Raw genomic sequence first — 20,226 nt, forward strand, 5'->3', positions numbered from 1 at the left:
CACACGGTAGTGCCCGTCAGAATCGAATGCAGCCTACGCCGGATCGTGATAGACGAGATACCTCGCATCCTTAACGTTCTACATCCAACGGTTAACTCGGCCACCTGTCGTAAGATACCAGACAGTCTTTGCTGGCCTGCCCTTCATCACTTCTTCCCCATCGTCTTCGCCAGCTCTGGCGTTTTTCTTCTTGTATCTCGATGCACCGCATATGTGGCAGCTCTCATGGTTCTCGTACTCTCCAATGTATACCATGCAGTCGTTTGGACATGAATGATGTTTCACGCAATCCAATCCGAGCGGCCATGTAATGTTCTTCGCCACGTATGTGCTCTTGGGCAACTTATTTGGCTGTGGAAAAACCGAAGCAAGGTAACTCAACAAGCCCGTGAAGCCCTTGTCTGACCAGCATGATGCTGCCTTCAGCCTCAAAAGTTCGAGCGTCACTTCGAGCATGTTGTTTTCTTCGCCAGCTCCATCATACAAGGGTGTGTTTGCCTCCTCCAACAATTTTTTGAACTGAGCAGACTTTGCCTCATCTTCGGGGTCCTCCAGCTGGTCCCGTAGGTACGGGTCATCTAGCATTTCGGCAATCCTGCCACGTGGAGCTACTTCACCTTCCACATTAGCCTCCTCATCGATCCTTGTTTCTTCCTCGGAATCATTCGCCAGATCATACCGCAGGACATCATCATTTTCGCTACCGCTACCGACATCAACCGCATCCTCCCCCGTGACAAGTCCAGCGAGAATAACCATCGAGAAAACCCGATGCCAGCACGTGCATCTGAACATCTTCAGGCTTCATCATGCATGTGTTTCCACATTTGCGACATGGGCAACGCATCATCAAAAGTCCTTTTCGTTCCATATCACCTTGCGCGACTCCAAAAAAGACCGTCCATTCGGTTATCCATCAAGCATTGACTCTTTTCTTGGCGTACATCCAAGAACGATCCTTCGATCTACAACACAATACACAAGAAAACTAGACAAGGAGATTAATGTACTAATTAACCGGAGCTAACTAAAATTTTGAAACTAGAAACATTCGGAGAGAAATTAGAGGCCAGCGAGAAAGATCAGGAGGGAGAGAGAGCACGCAAGCGAGAGGGAAACTCCGGGCGACGATGAGGACGCCCAATTTCGGCCGGCGGCCGCGGAGCTAAAAATTTTGAAATTGGAAAAATTCAGAGAGAAATTGGAGGCCGGCGAGAGAGATCGGGGGGGAGAGAGACATCGGGAGGGAGAGGAAAGCTTAGGGCTCGAAGATCGGAGCGCGCAGCGTATTTAAAACGCGAGTTACATCAGTGTCGATCGAGGTTTTCTCGACCGTTACTGATAAACGTGTACACATCAGTAACAATCGAGCTGGTCCGACCGTTACTGATGCATGGTTCATCAGTGGCGGTCGCCCCTTAACCGACCGCCACTGATGTAACTCGCGAGCTATGAGTGTTCATCAGTGGCGGTCGGGTCGCGCGACCGCCACTGATGTGTGGCTGGGCGGGGACGGACGGTGCCCACTCGGTTCATTAGTAACGATCGTGGCCACTACCGACACTGATGTTTTTCATCAGTAACGGTCGCGCCGGACCCGTTACTGATGTGGTGTTGCATATAGACCGTTTTGTAGTAGTGCACCCAAGCCAAGCATAGCTCTCAGGATTTGCTCCAGGCCCAAGTTGACCTTTGGCACCACGCATTGGGATTTGTCATGTCCATGGCACTCAAATGTGCGATGGAACTACAAATCCTTAACACCATCCAACACCATGGTGGGGCTATGACCTCGTTGGAGCTGGCCACAAAGATCGGGCTCCATCCGTCTAAGCTTCCCCGCTTAAGACGACTCATGTGTGTGCTCACCATATCAGGCATATTTGTTATCCATGAAGCAGCCTCGGCAGACAAGGAGGCTGTGTACGGGCTTACCCCAACCACATGCCTCCTTGTTAGCGATGAAGTTAAGTCAAACTTATTTCCCATTGTGAATTTGATGCTTGATTCAACTATCATTACCTCTTTCTTTGGCATGCACTCATGGTTCCTAGATGACAATTCCGTGTCCATGTTCAAAAAGGCTCATGGTGTTACCTTTTGGGAGATGGCTGACCAGGACGATACCTACAACCAGCTAATCAATAATGCAATGGTTTATGATAGTAACTTTCTCATGGATATCATCTTGAGGGAGTGTGGTGATGTATTTCTTGGAATAAACTCACTTATTGATGTTGCCGGAGGCCATGGTGGAGCTGCCAGGGCAATTACGGAGGCATTCCCGCAAATGAAATGCACCGTGTTGGATCTTCCCCACGTGGTTGCAAATGCTCCTTCTGATGACCATGTGTCGTTTATTTCTGGTGATATGTTCGAGTACATTCCACCAACGAATGCTCTTTTCCTGAAGGTAGATCCTTTAGGTTTTTTTCTTCTTCTCTTGGCACACATCCTTATTTTACTATAGGCTTATACATACCAAACAAACTAGGTTTTTTATGAGAAAACCTCAGTGGTTTCCAAAATTATAGGGACTAATGGTAATATTCCTTTTCTTTTGTTGATGTACGTCTTAGTGGGTGTTTCATGATTGGGGCGATGAAGACTGTGTCAAGATATTGAAGAAGTGCAAGGAAGCTATCTCTCCCAGAGATGCTGGCGGGAAAGTGATAATCATAGATATGGTAGTTTGGTCTGGGCCAAATGATATTGTTACAAGAGAGACACAGGTTTTCTTTGATCTCCTTATCATGTTTGCTGAGGGAATAGAGCGAGAGGAATTTGAGTGAAAGAAGATATTCATGGAAGCTGGGTTCATCGATTACAAAATTATATCAGTGCTGGGTGTTAGATCTGTTATTGAGCTCTACCCTTGAACACAGTGAATAACTACAGGGTAATCTGCATTGTATGTTCAAAAACTGGCATGAACAACATGTGTGTTGTCTTCTCATATTCCTAGGGCTTGTTGTGATGAATAAGTGTACTGCTCATTGTATGTTTGTGAGTCATTGTGATCCATAAGCTGGCTCTCTCTTATTACAACACAAATATATGTTGCAGGTTTCATAGAATCTGCTCCGATAGGGTATATAAACTACCATCTAAGTATGATGTATGTTTGTTTATATGCTTATAGTAACAGATGATCTGTACATGCTTATAGTTTTGTTCAATTTTTTTAGCGGAGTTTTGTTCAAATTAGTCATTTCCATTTCCACTATCTAGTGCGACGCAGTTTTGAATAACTGTAACTCTGTGTCCCTTCGTGGACATCCGAAGAATAACTGTAACTCCCCACAGTCGCTTACTCTTGCTTGGCTACTTCATTTCCGTTTAACTCCCAGGGCACCAATGCATGGCACAACCTGATTTCAGTTTCTCTCTGCACCGCATGGGTCAATGTTTTGGAGTTTTACAACTAAATATGTGATAGATCAACCGTGAAGTGGTCATGGCATAAGCAATGCGATGAACCTCAGGTTCTGATGATTATTACTCATATCTTTTTCGTATCTTGGCACCAGGAGTAGCAGAGGCAAAGAGTAGCATTTCCGTCACTGATCTCAGCACTTCTTCCTGGAGATTGTTCTGATCTTGTGTTGGATAACGTGGGACTAAATGAACTGGCAATGCTTGTTTCAGGTACTCAACTTGACACATAATCTAATTTAATTTGTCTCTAATGTTTTTGTCACATCAGTCATCAGCTTACGAGTGAACTCGAATATGAGTTCTCTCCTGTTTTTTTCCAAAAAAGAAAAAAAGAAAATGAGTAAATTTCAAGAAACCACAGGTTTTGGGGTTAGATTTTCATGGAGGCACAGGTTTTGCGTCTTGTCACAGAAAACCACATGTCCATAGCCTAATTTGTTTCCGAAAACCCAAATGACCTGGATTAAGCACTTTTGACAACGAAACTGACAGGTAGGACCCACAGGTAAGTCGCCACGTCAGACAGACTCTTTTTTTCCTAGCCCCTCATCTTAGTCTATATTTGCAGTTTGCTTCCAACTCCAAATTAAGTAAAAAAAAACAGGAAATTAGCACATATTTTCCTGCCCCGCGCCGCCTCCGCCTCTGCCCGCCCCTGCCCGGCGCCCCGTGCCGCTCCGCCTACGCCCGCCCCGCGCCCCTGCCCGGTGCCGCCTCCGCCTCCGTCTGCCCCAGCCCCAGTCCCGGGCCGCCTCCTGCCTGCCCCATCCCATCGCCGGCGACCGGTGACCCGCCCCTGCCGAGTTAACTTTTTTGTTTAAATGTGATTTGGAGTTGGGTGCAAATACAAACTAAGGCGAGGGGGTTGGGGAAAAGAGAGATTGTCTGACGTGGCGACTTACTTGTGATCCATATCTGTCAGTTTCGCTGTCAAAATGCCTTATCCTAGTCATTTAGGTTTTCTGAAACAATTAGGCTCTGGACCTGTGGTTTTCTGTGGCAAGACGCAAAACCTGTGCCTCCTTGAAAACCCAACCCCAAAACCTGTGGTTTCTTGAAATTTACTTAAAGAAAATCAAACTATATGAACCATTGTGATAGTGCTATTTAAGTAAGTATAAAATGCATGATGTTAGCTAGTGAAAATTGTGATTCACTTTTGCACACAATTCCAATTCAAGGATCCTGAAGGCTAATTAGTGACGGCAAAATATCCGATGAAAACCACCTCTACGGTGCAAACTGTGAAAACTCCATCGAAAAAGGTTAAAAAAATTATCGAAAAAATTACATATGTTAGAAAAGTGATGTTTTATATATGTGCAAAATTTTAAGTCCAAACTCAATGGCATTTGGTAGGAGCAAAAAAAAACAAATTCTGCGTGAATAGTGATCTTTCAATGTCCGACACTTTTATCGTAAATTTCTCTTTTTAATTCCTTCCAAAAAAAATTTGACTTTGAACTTGAAATTTTGCAGATTTGTAGAACATCACACTCCCAACTCATGGTATTTTTGTAGAATTTTTTTGAAACTTTTAAACATGGTTTTTATGAAGTTTACACGGTTTTGCACCGAATGAAGGTTTTCACAAGATACGCCGTCATTACTGACAGTGTCTTCTCCTAAACAATAATGTATTATCTCCATAAATTTTCCGTGTCAGAGCTGCACAAAGAATGATTTTCAACAAACCTATCTAAATGCTTGAGGAAATGTCTTAATTATGCATTGATTGGCTTTGGGCCATGTGACATCATAGTGAAAAGGAAACGACTTTGTTTGGTTTATTCAATTCTTGATACTCCTGTGCTTGGATTTGTTTATATATTGATATGCATATGACCCACCGCGTGGAACACGGGTGCAAAAAGTATTTTGTTTGTATGCGCAAATTGTTGCAGCAGTAGGTATTGTTTAGCTCGTCTATTTGGTTCCTGAACACTTGGTAAACATTTTGAGCAAATGGAAAACTTTGCAGAACCTCCAGTTTTCTTTAGACACCACGTGGGAACCGTGATCACAAAGTCCATTCTGGGTACATATTTTTCTGTTGGACAAATTAGTAAGTAAAAAATCAGATAGCAGTCAAGAATTCAGATATCCTTTTTGAGATTAAGATTTTCACGGCCTCTTTGATTCAAATACTTCCGAAGGATTATAATCTTCGGAATATTTTCTGCAAGATAGATCTGCTGCATCATGACGAAACGATGAATCTTGCTAAATACGCTCGCCATGTTGCAGAACAGATACCACTATTTAACAAGCAGCTAGACCTACTGGCAAGCAAGCAAGCAGGAACAAGAACAACAGAGCAGCCAGTTAAGGACGACGACGGCGACGACAAGCGGCACGACGGCGCCAATGGCAGTCACGGGCGAGGAGGAGGACAAGGAGCTGACGATGGGCACGGAGGACATGCTCCAGGGCCACGCCGAGCTCTGCACCCACGCCTTCGCCTACGTCAGGTCCATGGCGCTCAAATGCGCCGTGGAGCTCGGCATTCCGGACGCCATCCACCGCAGCCAATGCGGCGCTGCGACGCTGGGCGAGCTGGCCGCCATGGTCGCGCTCCCTCCCTCCAGGCTCCCGCGCCTGCGCCGCCTGATGCGCGTGCTCGCCGTCTCCAACTTCTTCACCGTCGACGACACCCAGCAGCCGGACGGCCCGGTCTACGGGCTCACCCGGGCCTCCCGCCTCCTCGTCACACCGCCGGGATCAGGATCACTGTCCCGGCTCGTGTCCCTCATGTGCGACCCGAACCTCGCGGCGCCATTCTTCGGCATGAGCGCGTGGTTCCTCACGGACGACGACGATCTGCGCCCGGCGCGGTCGTCCATCTTTGAAATGCACCACGGCGCGGACCTCTGGGACATGGCGGCCCGGGACCCCGCCTTGAGCAAGTCCATCGGCGACGGAATGGACTCCGACAGCCGCTTCATTGCCGAGGTGCTCCTCCTGAGGACCGACGGCGGCGGCAACCACCATGCACGCGAGGTGTTCGACGGGGTGACGTCGCTGGTGGACGTGGGCGGCGGCACCGGCGCCATCGCGAGCGCCGTGGCCGCCGCGTTCCCGCACATCCAGTGCACCGTCCTGGACCTCCCTCACGTCGTCGCGGAGGCCCCCGATGACGGCGCTGTGCGGTTCGTGGCCGGCGACATGTTCGAGGACGTACCCCCGGCCGACGCTGTGCTCCTCAAGTCGGTGATGCACGACTGGAAGGACGACGAGTGCGTGAGGATTCTACGGAGGTGCAAGGAGGCCATCCCGACCAGAGAGGCCGGCGGGAAGGTGATAATCATAAACATGGTGGTCGGCTCCGGGAAAGCCGGCGGCGAGGCCATGTTGGAGGAGGCGCAGGTGGTGTACGACCTCTTCCTGATGGTGTTCGAGGGGCGCGAGCGGGAGGAGCACGAGTGGGAGAAGATCTTCCTGGAGGCCGGCTTCAGTGGCTACAAGGTCATGCCGGTGCTCGGCATCAGGTCCATCATCGAGGTCTATCCTTGATCAGATCAGAGCTGCAAGAATAATGCATGGTCATTGGTCAAGCTCTGTATCCTGTGCTGTCTACGTACTTACGTTTCGTGTAATCCACTTAATTGTCTATCAAATTTGGGCAGGTTTTAAATCTGCCCAAATTCAGTGGTGTGTTTCTCGTGTTTGGATCAGGAGATGCGTGCAGCGAAAATCAACATCAGTCATTTCTGTATCTTGTGAATCAATTGACGGCAAAATTGGATGCTCCAATTTTTAAGGGTAGATTTATGCACGGGGCTTGTGACTACATGTTTGCATTGCACCTACAGTACAGGTCGGTAATGTTATCCATATCATAGCAGATCGTTAGATGGCCGGGCTATCGTTTTCGGCCATGGACAGGTTGCGCCATAGTACTGGGTTTTGGGCTGCCGCGGCCATGTCCAGTGAATAGATGGAGGCCTAGTTTTTAAGCGGAGTAGCTGGTAGTCCAACCTGCTGCTTGCCACGGAACCACGGAGAAGTGTCTGGCGGGCCGGCGGGGGCAAGCGAAAATAAGGGTTCAGTAACGTCTTACCCAGTTAACTGAGCGAGCTAAGGTGGTCTGGTTTCTTATGGTGGAACCAGCCCACCCGCTGGTGACTTTGTCAATCTCTCAATAACTGCCTGAAAGATCGGCATGGTCGACTATAGAGGGGGTGAATAGGCGACTAACAAATTTTACTTTTAAATTTTCTTTTCTTAAAAGATACAAACACTTAATCCTAGGGTTCATCAAAAATTTTAAAAGGAATGCAACCCTAGTATGAAATGCAATAACCGAAGCACTAGCCGAAGCAAAGTATAGACAATGAAGTAAAACAAGTAAGTAAAGGGGCAAATATGATACCACACGGGAAGACGAAAATTTCACCGGAGTTTCACCAATTGGGATCGGTGTACGTCTCCGTTTGGAAGAGTGCTCTACCACAAAGGGAGAGACGCCACGAAGGCTCACTTTATTCTCCAACTCACCACACCACAAATGTGAGATGAGCTCTCACAACACCACAAAGGCGAGGTGAGTTCCACTAATGGCTTTCTTAAAGGCGAACGCCAAACCTTTACAAACAAAGGGAACGGCACAAATCCACAACTAAATTGGAGGCTCCTTCCCAAATCCTCAAACACCTCCTCACAAGATTGGAGTGCTTGAAGAGATACCTTCCGGCTAGAAATCCCAAAATCCCAAGAGTAACAAAATCCGAGGGGAATCAACTTTTGATTTGGTGAAACTCTAGATCGAGCTCTTCTCAACCCTTTCTCAAAGTATTGGCTTGGGGGATGCACTAGGGAGAGAGATCTCGAGATTTGAAGCTCTTGGTGTTCTTGAGTGAGAGAATGGAGATGAACTGGGTGTGCTCAGGCCCGGAAACCCGTTGGGGACGAAGGCACTTTTATACGTTAGGACACATTTCAGTAACACCGGTACCAGGCCGGTAGTGAACCGGAAGTTCTAGGGGGTAGAACTTCCGCCCTGCTACCGGTCTCCTACCGCTATACGCAGTAGGATTCCAGTAGCGTTTCAGTACTAGACCGGTACCAGGGCAGAACTTCCGCCCACCGGAACCTCCGGCTATCTAGGCGGTAGTACCGGCCATCTCTGAAGAAGTCTGACTGACAAAGCAGGATAACGACAACTCTCAACTCAAAACTGGGTTTAGGCTTTATGTGGGTGCAATTTAGTAGATTTGTGTATGTGAAGTTGATTCACACAAAGCGTTCCCAAATGGACTCCCTCTTCATAGTACGGATTTTCCTACGACTCAATAAAGTAAAAAGCCGTAAATCCTTATACTCTTCTTTCCTTTTTGAGGGCGAAGAATCGTGTCACAACACTAGTTATAAAATTTGAAAACACTTGGCGCACGATTAGTCCACAAGTTATGTTGTCATTAACACCAAAACACTTAGGAATCGAAATGCCCTTTCACTGTAGGCTCAGTCTTTCGGAGGTGCTCATAGGGGTAGAGTGTGCGTGTGTGCGTTCATAGGGGTGAGTGTTTGCGCGTGTTGTGAGGGTCTGCGTTTGTACTGTGTTCTCAACAAAAAAAGTTACATCTTACCCAATTCTCAAAAAAAAAAACAGTTACATCTTATCCCATCTCCACCGGAATTCGCAAGTCCCTCGCGTCTCCTCCCGCCATCTTGGCGCTGTGAGCCGAAAGAAACATCGGGGCATACTATACACATCCACAAGTGCTTAGTAATATTTGTTGTGTGGTCTTAATTGGCAATGCTATGTTAGAGGGTGCGATGCCATCGTGTTTGATCTTGCGGATTTTGGGTATGTGTCCTCGCAGATTTGTTCGTACAGATTTGATGAGTTTTTGTCAGTTTGTCACGGTGCTTTCGTTGGTTAAGTCTTCTGTGGCTTTGGAGTCCTTTTGCATGTGTCTTGGTGAAGATCTTGTCTTTTGATGAACTGTATTTTTAGGAGATCATTTCAGGACCAAATACGTTCAACGCTCATGGTTTCTCATATTTTTGGAAGAACGTCTCAAAGGGATTTTTGAAAACTTTGAAGATAGTCAACATCGTGCAGGGATATCTATGAGTGACAGTGTTGCCACTCAAGTCTAATTGCAGTCTCTTTACTAACATCGCAATTTTTTGTGTTGCAAAAAAAATGATATCATGAAAAAAATGTCTTCAAGAGATTTGGTTGCAATTCTTGGTTACAGGAGTTGCTTTGTAATTTCTTGGTTCTATCGTTAAGATCGTGGCCCATGAGGCAACAAAATAGCATAAAGTCCTCATCTGGCCAGAACTGGACGGAGAATGCTTGGTAATGTCATCTTCCGATTCAGAGGAGGAACCATCAGATTTTTCGCTTGCTTGGGCCTTTAGGGCTACGTGGGTACTATTTTGACGCAAAAACTAATCGCGGTATAAGAAATTATGTTTACCATCATTTAGCATCTTTATAGCGAGAATATAACGGTACAGCGAGAGAAGAAATGGTTTAAACACAGCTTCTGGTGTTCGGATATGCTACTGTAACGAAGAAATACGGAGTAGGGTGCTGATTAAAACCATGATCACCGCTGCCTGCCATCCTCACATCAGTCCACTAGCCAGTAGGTCTAACAAGATTCAGTCCGACCAGGCATGTCCTGTACAAGTTAGCTGGCTATTGGAGTAGTAGGCAAGATTTGATAGATGAGACATATAATATATTTAACCCAGCACGAGTATAAGGAGGTCTTTAGTTTAAGTGTTTAAATTTAGAGTAGCTAAGCTACTGGAGTGGAGTAAAAAGAGCAACATGCATTATGTAACTTGATTAGTCTCAACTAGGAAAGCGTACCAACCTAAGTTAAGAAAGCAGCATGTTTATCTCGAGTAGTGTACTCTACAACCTAGCTAGCTATAGGAAGCTGACATAGCCATATCTGGGCTGTGTTTGCTACAAAGAGAGTTAATTAATTATCTGTAATCTGTGTCTTGTTACGTCGGACTGGGAGCGTTTCTTCTTCTTCGCGCATGACATAAGCCGGGTTCCACTGTCACCACCAGATACCTTACAAGTTACAAGCCCAAATGTAGAACCAAGTTCATTGTAAGGTAGCATCGCGTGGGATCCTACCAATGTCTTACTTGTACGCTAATTTCTAAATTTTAGTTTAAATTTTAAGCCAAAATTTTGAACTAGAAAATCTCTTGTCAACTTAATCCCTAGTTCGTTCCAAACTCCAGCAAAATGCAACTACAACCACCGGCGCAGCATAGCTTATTTCCTCTGTTTTCTTCATCTTCCTCGTCCCAAAAATATTTAGTGTAAAACTCAGGTGCACCAATCATGCTACTTACTACCAACCAGCTTAATTGCCACTAAGGGTTGGGGCGCGCCCTTGCGCGCCTCCTATGACGGTATTTGGGGCGCGTGCGTTTCTGCAGTGGACGGATGCAGACATAAAATTTTCTATGCGAGACATATACAGGTTTCTGCCAGTCATAGCAATCAATGCAAACCAGACGACTCAGCATATCACGATGCTCTCAAGAGAACCAATTTATTTAGCATTTTTAGCTTCTCATTTATCTTCTTCTTTCTTTCTTTAGCTAATGATGCTTCCCCCGCTTAATTGTTTCTTGACATCAGTTTAGAGAAAATTAAGTCAATTACAAGAGGAGATCAAGTTTAGAGGAAATTAAGTCAATTACAAGAGGAGATCAATGATTTGTATTGCTGCTAATCTCTCAATGTATATGTATGAAGTTCAATTAACCAAAAAAATAAAAGATGCAAAACAATAAAGCACACACGCCCGACTCAGTCATCTATTCTTCAACTATTTACTTTCGGGCTTCCACATTCTTTTTGAACAAAAAAACAGCCAAATGAAACGAGAACCATTTTAGCCTCTTCTTTCGACAGGAAGGATGGTATGCTTGTAAATCTGCATCTGATCAGAGCACCCAAGAGCACCCCAAACATTTGGTGGCTGGGCTTAAGAACTCTAAAACACCTGGAGATGGTGGAGGTGAACTTGGTTCTGTTCTTTAAGGCGGATGTTTGAGGAATGACCTAACTGGGCTAGTCAAACCATCTTCAGATTCCATAGTCTTCTTTCACCTAAAATTAGATGGGAAGTTGTTTAGACAGTAATTTACTAACCAAGAGACCATACACAAAAACCAGCGTGGGTAATAAATAAATTTTGAATTTGGAAATTTTAGTCTGATGCTAGTTCGTTATCTCCCAAAAGCTGGTCGAATTTGAAAACTTCAAATAAGAATTTGGACATTTTAAGATCAAATTTAACACAACAAGAGCAAGTACCAAGTGTGTGCTGCAAATCTGCAGAGGAACAATAACAGCTTGCTGGCTGCTACAGCTAATAATCTAATATTTATGATCAGAAGCAACACAACAATCATGTGTTACTTACAAGCACATGCATTTGTGCTTACTCTAGTAAGAATGCAGAGTCAATGCTCAATTCCAAAAGGTGTTGTTTAATCCTTATTATAATATTTCAAAAAGGAAACCCAATCCTATCATAAAAAGAGTTGGTCCTTTGGTCCTGATATGATCAGAATTAAGAACTTGTTTGTGCCACCCAGATGCTCAAATAATAATGCGACACAAAAAACAAGTTCATGATTGAACTTGATATGATCAACTAAGCTTTATGGGGCAGTAGATGTATGGGGTTTTAGCTTACGCAGTGAAGTATAATAAATCTTGGAGATCACACATGACACACTAAGTTAGCTAGAGTACCAACAACTAATTACATTGACCGAGATTCCATATTTAACTTGAATTAACATGCTAGGTACAAAATAGAGAGGAAATGGAAAGGCACAACCTTCTCAAAACTCTCTCAGATGAGAAGAGGATTGTAAGGAGTTGAGGGAATGCTTTCAGAGAACCATGGCGGGTTGTATCACCTCCTTAAAAATTACATTTCTGGTATCATGCAGAATGAAATTGCCAATTTGTCACAAATGTAAAAAAGAAAAGTAAACATGTTTTGCAAAACGAAACTGACCCTGAAAATATTTAACTTGAATTAACATGCTAGGATATAAAACATGCAACAATTGAAGGAATCAATATATTTTTAGAAAAAGGATCATCAAAACAAAGTATATTTGGGTCAATTTTTCATGTACAAACAGTCAAGGTCATAAATTGTGAATGGATCATGGACACAAGATTCTAGTTCATAATTCTGCAGGTTTCAAATAGGAGATCGAACACTCACACATGATCCTTTTCAAGTCTGTTTACACTTGGTAAAACAAAGGGAAGAGAACACACTTCAATTTCATAGGCTCCTTTTGGTTCAAATCCAGTGACAGGGCAACCACACATTACTAAATCAAAAGAGCACCAGATAGGGCACGATGATAGCCCCCCATGGTTGTGGAACTGACACCACAAGTTTGATCAAGTATTAAAAATAAGACCACTCCTAGTCCGAGCAAAAATACAGTGGAGAGATCAGAGATATGTAGTTCAGTAAGTATAACACCATCTGGTTGAAATTTCATTTCCATACTTTACAGCCTCTGTTTGAAGAGAATATCAACAATTTTCTGTTGTTAATTAGCAAAGCTATGCATACAGGGCTGGTTCGAAGTGGAATATAGAAATAGAAGCATGGACTGATCCAGATTATATTGTGTTCATAGCAGGAAGCCAAGAAACATTAACTATATTAGATGCATACCTCATTGCATGGCAGAGAGACCTATACCACACATCAAGTACGATAAAGGAATTCCAATCATTCCATATATAGCCAGGGAAAAAAGCTTGGAGTTTGTAAGAATAAGAAAATTCAAAGATTTAGTGGTCTGCTGCACTAAAGGACAAGGCTCTTATTGTGTCATAAAATTAGCACTTGGTGATCACTAAACTGCAAATAAAGAAATTACCTTGAGAGGATACTCCAACACTTTGACCATCGGGGGAAAACTGGATATCTTCTCATCTGTCAAGACTAAGTGATCATGTAGTTCCTATGAAAAATGGCATAAAAAAGTTTAAATAGCAATTAGCAAGCTAATCCTAGGAGCTATAAACCTGGAATGTTCTAGCTTGGAACTACAATTGAATGCAGATATATCCAAAATCCTCGTGTATGAACTTCTGAAAAGAGATATATTGCTTACCTCTTAACTATTTGCTTCCCCTCATTGTGTTTTTTTGTCCTCGACTCCTCAGGCCACATTTAGGATTAACACTAAGAAGTGGGAAAAGGAAGGTCTCGTTTAAAACCCAAGCCGATTATCAACTATCATGCATCATGGAAACCATAAAAGCTTATGGAGGAAAATATTACTAAATAATTTTATCTAGAGAAATCAACAGAGCGAACATAATATTGCCACTACAATTTTCTCGAAGGTCTAAGTACCCAACTCGCTATTATGGTCTGAAGCAACCCTCCCATAGAAGGCAATCAGCTATGAACTTGCTCGTGGCTGCCGTGAGCTCCCTAAAGGTGATGATCTGCTCCTCAATTGGCTCCACGTCCTCATCGTCAGACTGAAATATTCCTGATGGTGCTAGAGCTCAGGATAGCTGATCCGGTAAAGGTGAAGCTGAAGCTGTAGTGCCCCCAACTCCTGAACTACTTCCAAGAACCAATATCATTTTCTGCAACCAGGTAGTACTTTAGTCGGGATAAGGGAAAGCAGTATGGAAATAGGAACCCTGTGGCTCCCTTAACGACTGCGTATTATCCTTCTAGCAAGCACACAATACACATGATCATTTGCTATTTCTAGTGGATACCAAAGTAAATATCAAGATACATCCATTCAAGAAACCAAGAATGTGACGGTGCCCTTCATTCTGCCCTCGTAGACAAAAGAAGTACCTGATCATGATTCTTAGCCGGTGGATACAATTTTGACGTCCTTCCTTGTCTTCGTCTTTAGCCATTGGTAAAGCTGTCGACGTACGGACTTCTATCACACCAACATTCAAGCAAAATGTCCCCGAGAATTAAAGTATTTTACAAAAACACATAAAGTAAATCATACAAGGAGTTAGGGAGGCTGTTGGTACTTGGTACCTCCGAAACTCCAGATGGAGACCATCGCCTTCTCGACCTTCCAGGTGCAGCCCGCGCACCGGCACTGCATCTGCATGTACCAAATCCCACCCAAAAAAAATCACGAAAGCAATCACCAGATCTGGAACCCTAGGAGCCTAGATCGAGGAGGGATCTTACGGATCGGAGGAGGACGGCTCGTCCTGGGTGGGTAGGGGGGCGCCATGGCAGGCAGGACTCGAGGTCGGCAGTGCTAGGCTTCGGCCTCTCCGTGTAGAGTGCGGCGTGGAGCAGCGGAGGCAGGCCGACGGGCGGAGAGAGTGAAGGGGGCAGGTCGCCGGGGAGGGTGGAGAGACGGGGCTAGGGGGAGAAAAGGAAGGCTGCGAGGAGGCTTTACGACGGACTGGAGCGGATAAGAACAAACGCACCGACGGATGCACAGTGTCCGTGCGTCCAGCAGAGCCACGCACGAAGGCGCACCGATGAATGCACAGTACCTGTCGACGTGCACCCAGCAGAGCCATGCGCGAAGAACGCGCGCACCGCGACAGAAAGGTACAGGAACCGTCGACGTGTACCCTCCCATCGGTGCCCCTTTCTTCGCGGCTTACTTGTATAGATACGCCGCCTCTCATTCCAAAGACATTTCGTGTTGCAATCTCCAAATCAGTTTACTCAGTTATCTAATCTTTTCCAGTTTACCCACTCACATGATATGATACCGGAAGCAGCGTTCTTACTGGCCCCGCTAAGTGCAGAGTCCCAAATTTTAATATCAACATAATTTTCTTAGGCATCAACTTCATGTTTGCTTTCGAAAAAAGGGTATCATTGTTTTAAATCAATTTTACTACTAGAATACATTTAATATTATGAGATCTCTTATTTTAATGATATGCTGTTGAAATTTTTATTAACACGACATTGTTTCATTACTATTGTTATATTTTAATGTGGACGTGAGCCACGTCAGAGTGCATGATTAATTGGCCCAAAGCCAGTAAAACTGACTTTTCTTTTACAAAACAACACATTGTCTTATTCATTGTCAAGATGGTCGCCAAGTTCGACCTGGAGAGATTACAAAGTAAATACGGAAAAGACACTAGACGGAGGTAGGGTTAAGAGGGAAGACGAAAAAGAGTTCAAGGTACGTCATCAGATCCTGAGGCGAGCTTTGAATTTAATATTTTTCTACTTTGAAGATGATTTTGCAGGAATATAATAATGTAAATACAAATATAGAATAATGAACGGCTAGTTCTATTTTAATTTGAGGTTTACATGTTCATTCATGGCATACATTAAAAAAATAAAATACAACGTTTTCTTCGGTAAACCCATTTCCTAGGAAAACCACAATTGTTGTGCCGTTACCTTTGAAGAATCTGTTACCCCTTTCAATCCACAATACTCAGTCTCATATTAAGTGCCAAAATATTACACGTAACTAGACGTATTTTAATATATAGATACATATATATTTATACAAATTTAAGTCATTTTATATTGAACGGAGAGCCTACAACTCTTTATACTAAATTACTGATACTTATTATGAATTGGAGGAAGTACTGCTTCTCCCTCTCAAATGGACGGTAGTAAAAAAGACTTTTCAAATCGATACACCGTCAATGTTGCATTGCATATTTTTATTAGATAATTACATTGCATTGCTGAACTTATTAAAAAAAAGTTACTCTAGCACGAATATCGGGTCGTAGGGAGGGATTGGCTTCTCCCCTTGAACTCCACCTCCGATCACCGACTCCTCCTTCTCTCTGCTGTCTCGCCGAGTCGGGGCGCCGGAGATCAGCCGTGACCACGCTTCCATTTTAGCCATTCAGATCGTACTTTCGACATCCGGTGCCGCACCCGCATCCACATCGTTGTCCCAAGTCCTCAACCGACAGCGGCTGAGCCGTCGCGGTTCCTGGGACGAAGGGCCGGCCGGCCGGCCGGCCTCTCGGTAATGCCGCACGTACTGACGTCGTAGCACCGCTCATTCTGTGTATAAATAGAGGCCGCATTTTGTTCTCTCTAAGCATCAGCCCCAAACAAACGGACTTAGCTCTTAGAAGCACTACTCATCAGTCGTCATGGCGATCAACGGCCAGAGCACCGACCAGGCGGCGCTCCTCGACGCGGAGCTCGAGCTGTGGACGACCACCTTCTCCTACATCAAGTCCATGGCGCTCAAGTCGGCGCTGGACCTCAAGCTCGCGGACGCCATCCACAGCCACGGCGGCGCCGCCACGCTCCCCCAGATAATCACCAAGGTCGACATCCACCCCTCCAAGATCCCCTGCCTCCGCCGCCTCATGCGCACGCTCACGGCCTCCGGCGTCTTCACCCTCCAACAACACAACGCCAAAACCCCCGCAAACGAGCCAACATACACTCTCACGCCGTCCACCCAGCTCCTCGTAAGCTCACGGCCCCGGAACCTGGCCTCGATCATGGCGATGCTCCTGAACCCGGCCCTGGTCATCCCGTTCCTCGAGATCGGCTCCTGGTTCCGGCACCCGATGCCGGACCCGTGCATCTTCAGCCACACGCACGGCGAGGCCCTGTGGGACATGGCGGGGCGCGACCCGTGGTTCGATGCGCTCATCAACGACGGCATGGTCTCCGACAGCCGCTTCATCATGGACGTCGCCGTGAAAGAGTGCGGCCAGGTGTTCGAGGGGGTGGGTTCGCTTGTGGACGTCGGGGGAGGGCTCGGCGCGGCGTCGCAGGTTATCTCCAAGGCGTTCCCGCGGCTCGAGTGCAGCGTGATGGACCTTGCGCACGTCGTCGCCAGGGCTCCGAGTGGTTCCGGCGTGAAGTACGTCGCCGGTGACATGTTTGAGAGCGTTCCACCGGCAGACGCTGTCTTCCTCAAGGTACGTACGTTTATATATGTCGTCAAGCAAACTTTTCTGCTTTTCTTATTCTTTTTGGATTTGCTATTTGTGGTGTGAGACGGAAAAATTGTTGCACGATATATATGAGATATAGCTAGAATTGCACATTTTCAAATTAATAGAGTTGCATAATTTTGAAAATGTGAAACAACTTAACCCAAATTTCCTCCGGAAATAAAACAAAAATTAGTTTTGTTATTTCTAAGGCGACTGAGAAATAACTATTTCTAAGTCAACTCTAATAACCATCTGATCCAATCATGGAGATTCATGCAAGATTCATACAAGTATAAAATGATGAGAAAATCTTAATTGGATGGCTATGATCGTCGACTGAGAAACAGAAATAGACACTCCCAGTAAAAATCGACCTATTGTGATTTTCGACTCAGAAGTTATAATTTCTTAGTCAGTTAGAAAGGAACACTCTTAGTTTTGCGGGTCTATTGATTGTGACTTGATGATATATGCATGAGTTTGTATATTCCTTTTACAAGTGAAGCTAAAATATGAAGCTGTGTATGGTCGAAATATATCTATGCATGGCGACGGTGACATGACTTGAAAGTTGAATGTACATCTAGAACAAAGATCTGTATGCATCATCGTGATGCGGGACACCACTAAAATCTTTACTAAGAAAATCTAAATATACAAAGGTGGTCTCTATAAAGTGACGACTTGCCCTCAAGAAATATAAAGTGATGACTTATAGCCTTATAGGGACATGGCACTGGAAGTTGATGGTTGGTATAAGATAGCGCCAGAATGCAACGTGTATTTAAAAAGGGGCGCCCCAGGCTTAGGTCAGGCGGTGTGGAAAAAACATCGGTCACCCTTCGGTAATGTCTGATCTCACAGAATCAGATTCTAGGCGTTGTCATTCCCAAAAAAAAGCTCGCATGCAACATTTTTGTCTGCATAGGTAATATCATCGCAAAATTCTGCATCATGGTCATCACTGCAGCATTTTAATATTTAAAGCCACATAGATTTTATGTATAGCCCTCGGCATTTGTTCGTTTCAGTCACTTCTGCATGACTGGGGCGATGAGGAGTGTGTGAAGATACTAAAGAAGTGCAAGAAAGCTATTCCTCCGAGAGAGGATGGTGGAAAGGTCATAATCATTGACATAGTGGTCGGGTCAGGGCCATCAGGCACAAAGCGCAAAGAGATGCAGGCCTTGTTCGATCTCTACATCATGTTTGTCAACGGCATTGAGCGAGATGAGCAAGAGTGGAAGAAGATCTTCCTGGAAGCTGGTTTTAGCAGCTATAAGATCATGCCGGTCCTAGGGTTTCGATCAATCATCGAGGTCTACCCGTGAAAAGTTTGGTGAACAAGGGCTTGTATGTGTACTTATGCCATCATGCATGCATGTCTAAACCCAATAAGGATTTTTTGGGGATATTGTCCGATTAAGTCCAATCCATTCAATTAACTTATGGATTTCAATTGAATTCCATGTGGTTTCACCTACATGGAAGGACTCAAATTCCTATATCCCTACGTTATCAAAATCCTGCGAATCAAAGAGGCCCTTAGACTTGTAGCTCTCAATGTTTGTCCTTTTTTCAGTGGGTCCTGCATGACTGGGGCGACGATGAGTGTGTCAAGATACTAAAGAACTGCAAGAAAGCTATTCCTTCGAGAGAGAATGGTGGTAAGGTCATAATCTTTGACATAGTGGTTGGAGTAGGGCAGTCAGCCGTGAAGCACCAAGAGATGCATGCCTTGTTCGACCTCTATATCATGCTTGTCAATGGCATCGAGCGAGATGAACAAGAGTGGGAAAAGATCTTTCTGGAAGCTGGGTTTAGCGGCTACAAGATCATGCCGGTTCTAGGGTTCCGGTCAATCATAGAGGTCTACCCATAAATAGTTGAAGAATGTGCACCTCAGCCCAATAAGAAATTGGTTTGTGCGTTGTAGGATTATGCCCGATCTGTTCATGTTCATGTACGTAGCGATTTCTCAGATTATTTTCCCTTTGTTGCATGTACTCCCGACCGTGCAAAATGTATATCTATTTATGTCCGAAGCCTTGATCCAAAAGTTGTGTGGTTGTTTCTCTTTCCTGTAAACAAAATGTTGTGTACCTGTTCGGTTCAACTTACAGGAGTACTCTAGTAGCATCAGGATGGAATACATCAAACGCAAGAAAATGTCAAGTAAATTCTAGAAAGGGAGTAGCTTATGTAGCTTCTACAACCAATCAACCACATAGTTCGGGAATATGCAGCTGAAAGAAAGAACTAACACAAAGACCTTTCCTATGTCAAGGTCGAAAATGAGGAACTCTACATATAGTTGAAAAGAACCTCACCCGTCAAAGTAGTTCCCATGCACCTGTGGGCTGTGGATCCGTCGATCACGAGCGGTTGGGGGCTCCGTCGAAATTTTGTCAGGCAACAACGGTTCGCTTCGTCTCATCTCCTCTCCAGTGTCGTCCTCTCCGAATTCACCAGAGTTGCAACCGGCCGGCGGGCGGCAACGGCAATGATGGGGCAAAGGCTAATTCTTCCTGATTCGTCTCGCAAGATCAGTCTCCGCTCTTTCTACCATTAGGCGGCCAACAACGGCCGCCCGTACGTCGCAAAGCAGCGTCCTTGGGTTTCTCTCAGATCCAAGCCCTAGTTTGTCCAGAATCGAGATACTAAAGAACTGCAACAAGGCTATTCCACCAAAAGAGCATGTTGGAGGAAAGGTGATCATCATCAATATATTGATCGGAGCAGGTCCATCAAGCGCGAAGCGCATAGGGGTGCAGGCAGGACTGGACCGGGCCTGCAAAATCTGAGGCCCTGTGCCAAATTACAAATGAGGCCTCCTATAGCTCACT

At 45.0% G+C, this 20,226-nt stretch overlaps 3 protein-coding genes across 5 annotated transcripts; all 3 read left to right on the forward strand.

Moving 5' to 3' along the window:
• The first annotated feature begins 1,769 nt into the window (after positions 1-1,769).
• LOC100831021 (acetylserotonin O-methyltransferase 1) lies at positions 1,770-2,960 on the forward strand. Its single transcript, XM_014898911.2, has 2 exons — positions 1,770-2,413; positions 2,580-2,960. Exons 1-2 carry the CDS (start codon positions 1,787-1,789, stop codon positions 2,790-2,792), a joined length of 840 nt encoding a protein of 279 aa, XP_014754397.2. The 5' UTR covers positions 1,770-1,786; the 3' UTR covers positions 2,793-2,960.
• A 2,392-nt stretch (positions 2,961-5,352) lies between these two features.
• Positions 5,353-7,203, forward strand: LOC100832950 (acetylserotonin O-methyltransferase 1). Of its 2 annotated transcripts, none has more exons than XM_003568058.4 (2): positions 5,353-5,503; positions 5,686-7,203. In XM_003568058.4, exon 2 carries the CDS (start codon positions 5,806-5,808, stop codon positions 6,949-6,951), a length of 1,146 nt encoding a protein of 381 aa, XP_003568106.1. In that variant the 5' UTR covers positions 5,353-5,503; positions 5,686-5,805; the 3' UTR covers positions 6,952-7,203. The 2 variants fall into 2 exon arrangements, with proteins under 2 accessions (XP_003568106.1, XP_024314988.1); XM_024459220.1 differs by having other exon boundaries at positions 5,420-5,503; positions 5,691-7,203.
• Positions 7,204-16,191: 8,988 nt separating this feature from the next.
• Positions 16,192-19,455, forward strand: LOC100833262 (O-methyltransferase ZRP4). 2 transcript variants are annotated; one of them, XM_014898826.2, is made up of 2 exons: positions 16,192-17,362; positions 18,963-19,455. In XM_014898826.2, exons 1-2 carry the CDS (start codon positions 16,577-16,579, stop codon positions 19,260-19,262), a joined length of 1,086 nt encoding a protein of 361 aa, XP_014754312.1. In that variant the 5' UTR covers positions 16,192-16,576; the 3' UTR covers positions 19,263-19,455. The 2 variants fall into 2 exon arrangements, with proteins under 2 accessions (XP_014754312.1, XP_003568107.1); XM_003568059.4 differs by lacking the exon at positions 18,963-19,455 and adding an exon at positions 18,412-18,863 and having other exon boundaries at positions 16,194-17,362.
• The last annotated feature ends 771 nt before the right edge of the window (positions 19,456-20,226 follow it).

Source organism: Brachypodium distachyon, chromosome 2 (assembly GCF_000005505.3).
Source record: "Brachypodium distachyon strain Bd21 chromosome 2, Brachypodium_distachyon_v3.0, whole genome shotgun sequence".
Taxonomy (NCBI): Eukaryota; Viridiplantae; Streptophyta; class Magnoliopsida; order Poales; family Poaceae; genus Brachypodium; species Brachypodium distachyon.

What these genes read in the sequence shown, in the direction of transcription:
- LOC100833262 (XM_014898826.2), top strand. Translation starts at nt 16,577, where the DNA reads ATGGCGATCAACGGCCAGAGCACCGACCAGGCGGCGCTCCTCGACGCG. An exon ending in CAGACGCTGTCTTCCTCAAG is followed by an intron (nt 17,363 to 18,962) that starts GTACGTACGTTT and finishes TCCTTTTTTCAG; the next exon opens with TGGGTCCTGCATGACTGGGG.
- LOC100831021 (XM_014898911.2), top strand. Translation starts at nt 1,787, where the DNA reads ATGACCTCGTTGGAGCTGGCCACAAAGATCGGGCTCCATCCGTCTAAG. An exon ending in CGAATGCTCTTTTCCTGAAG is followed by an intron (nt 2,414 to 2,579) that starts GTAGATCCTTTA and finishes TGTACGTCTTAG; the next exon opens with TGGGTGTTTCATGATTGGGG.
- LOC100832950 (XM_003568058.4), top strand. Translation starts at nt 5,806, where the DNA reads ATGGCAGTCACGGGCGAGGAGGAGGACAAGGAGCTGACGATGGGCACG.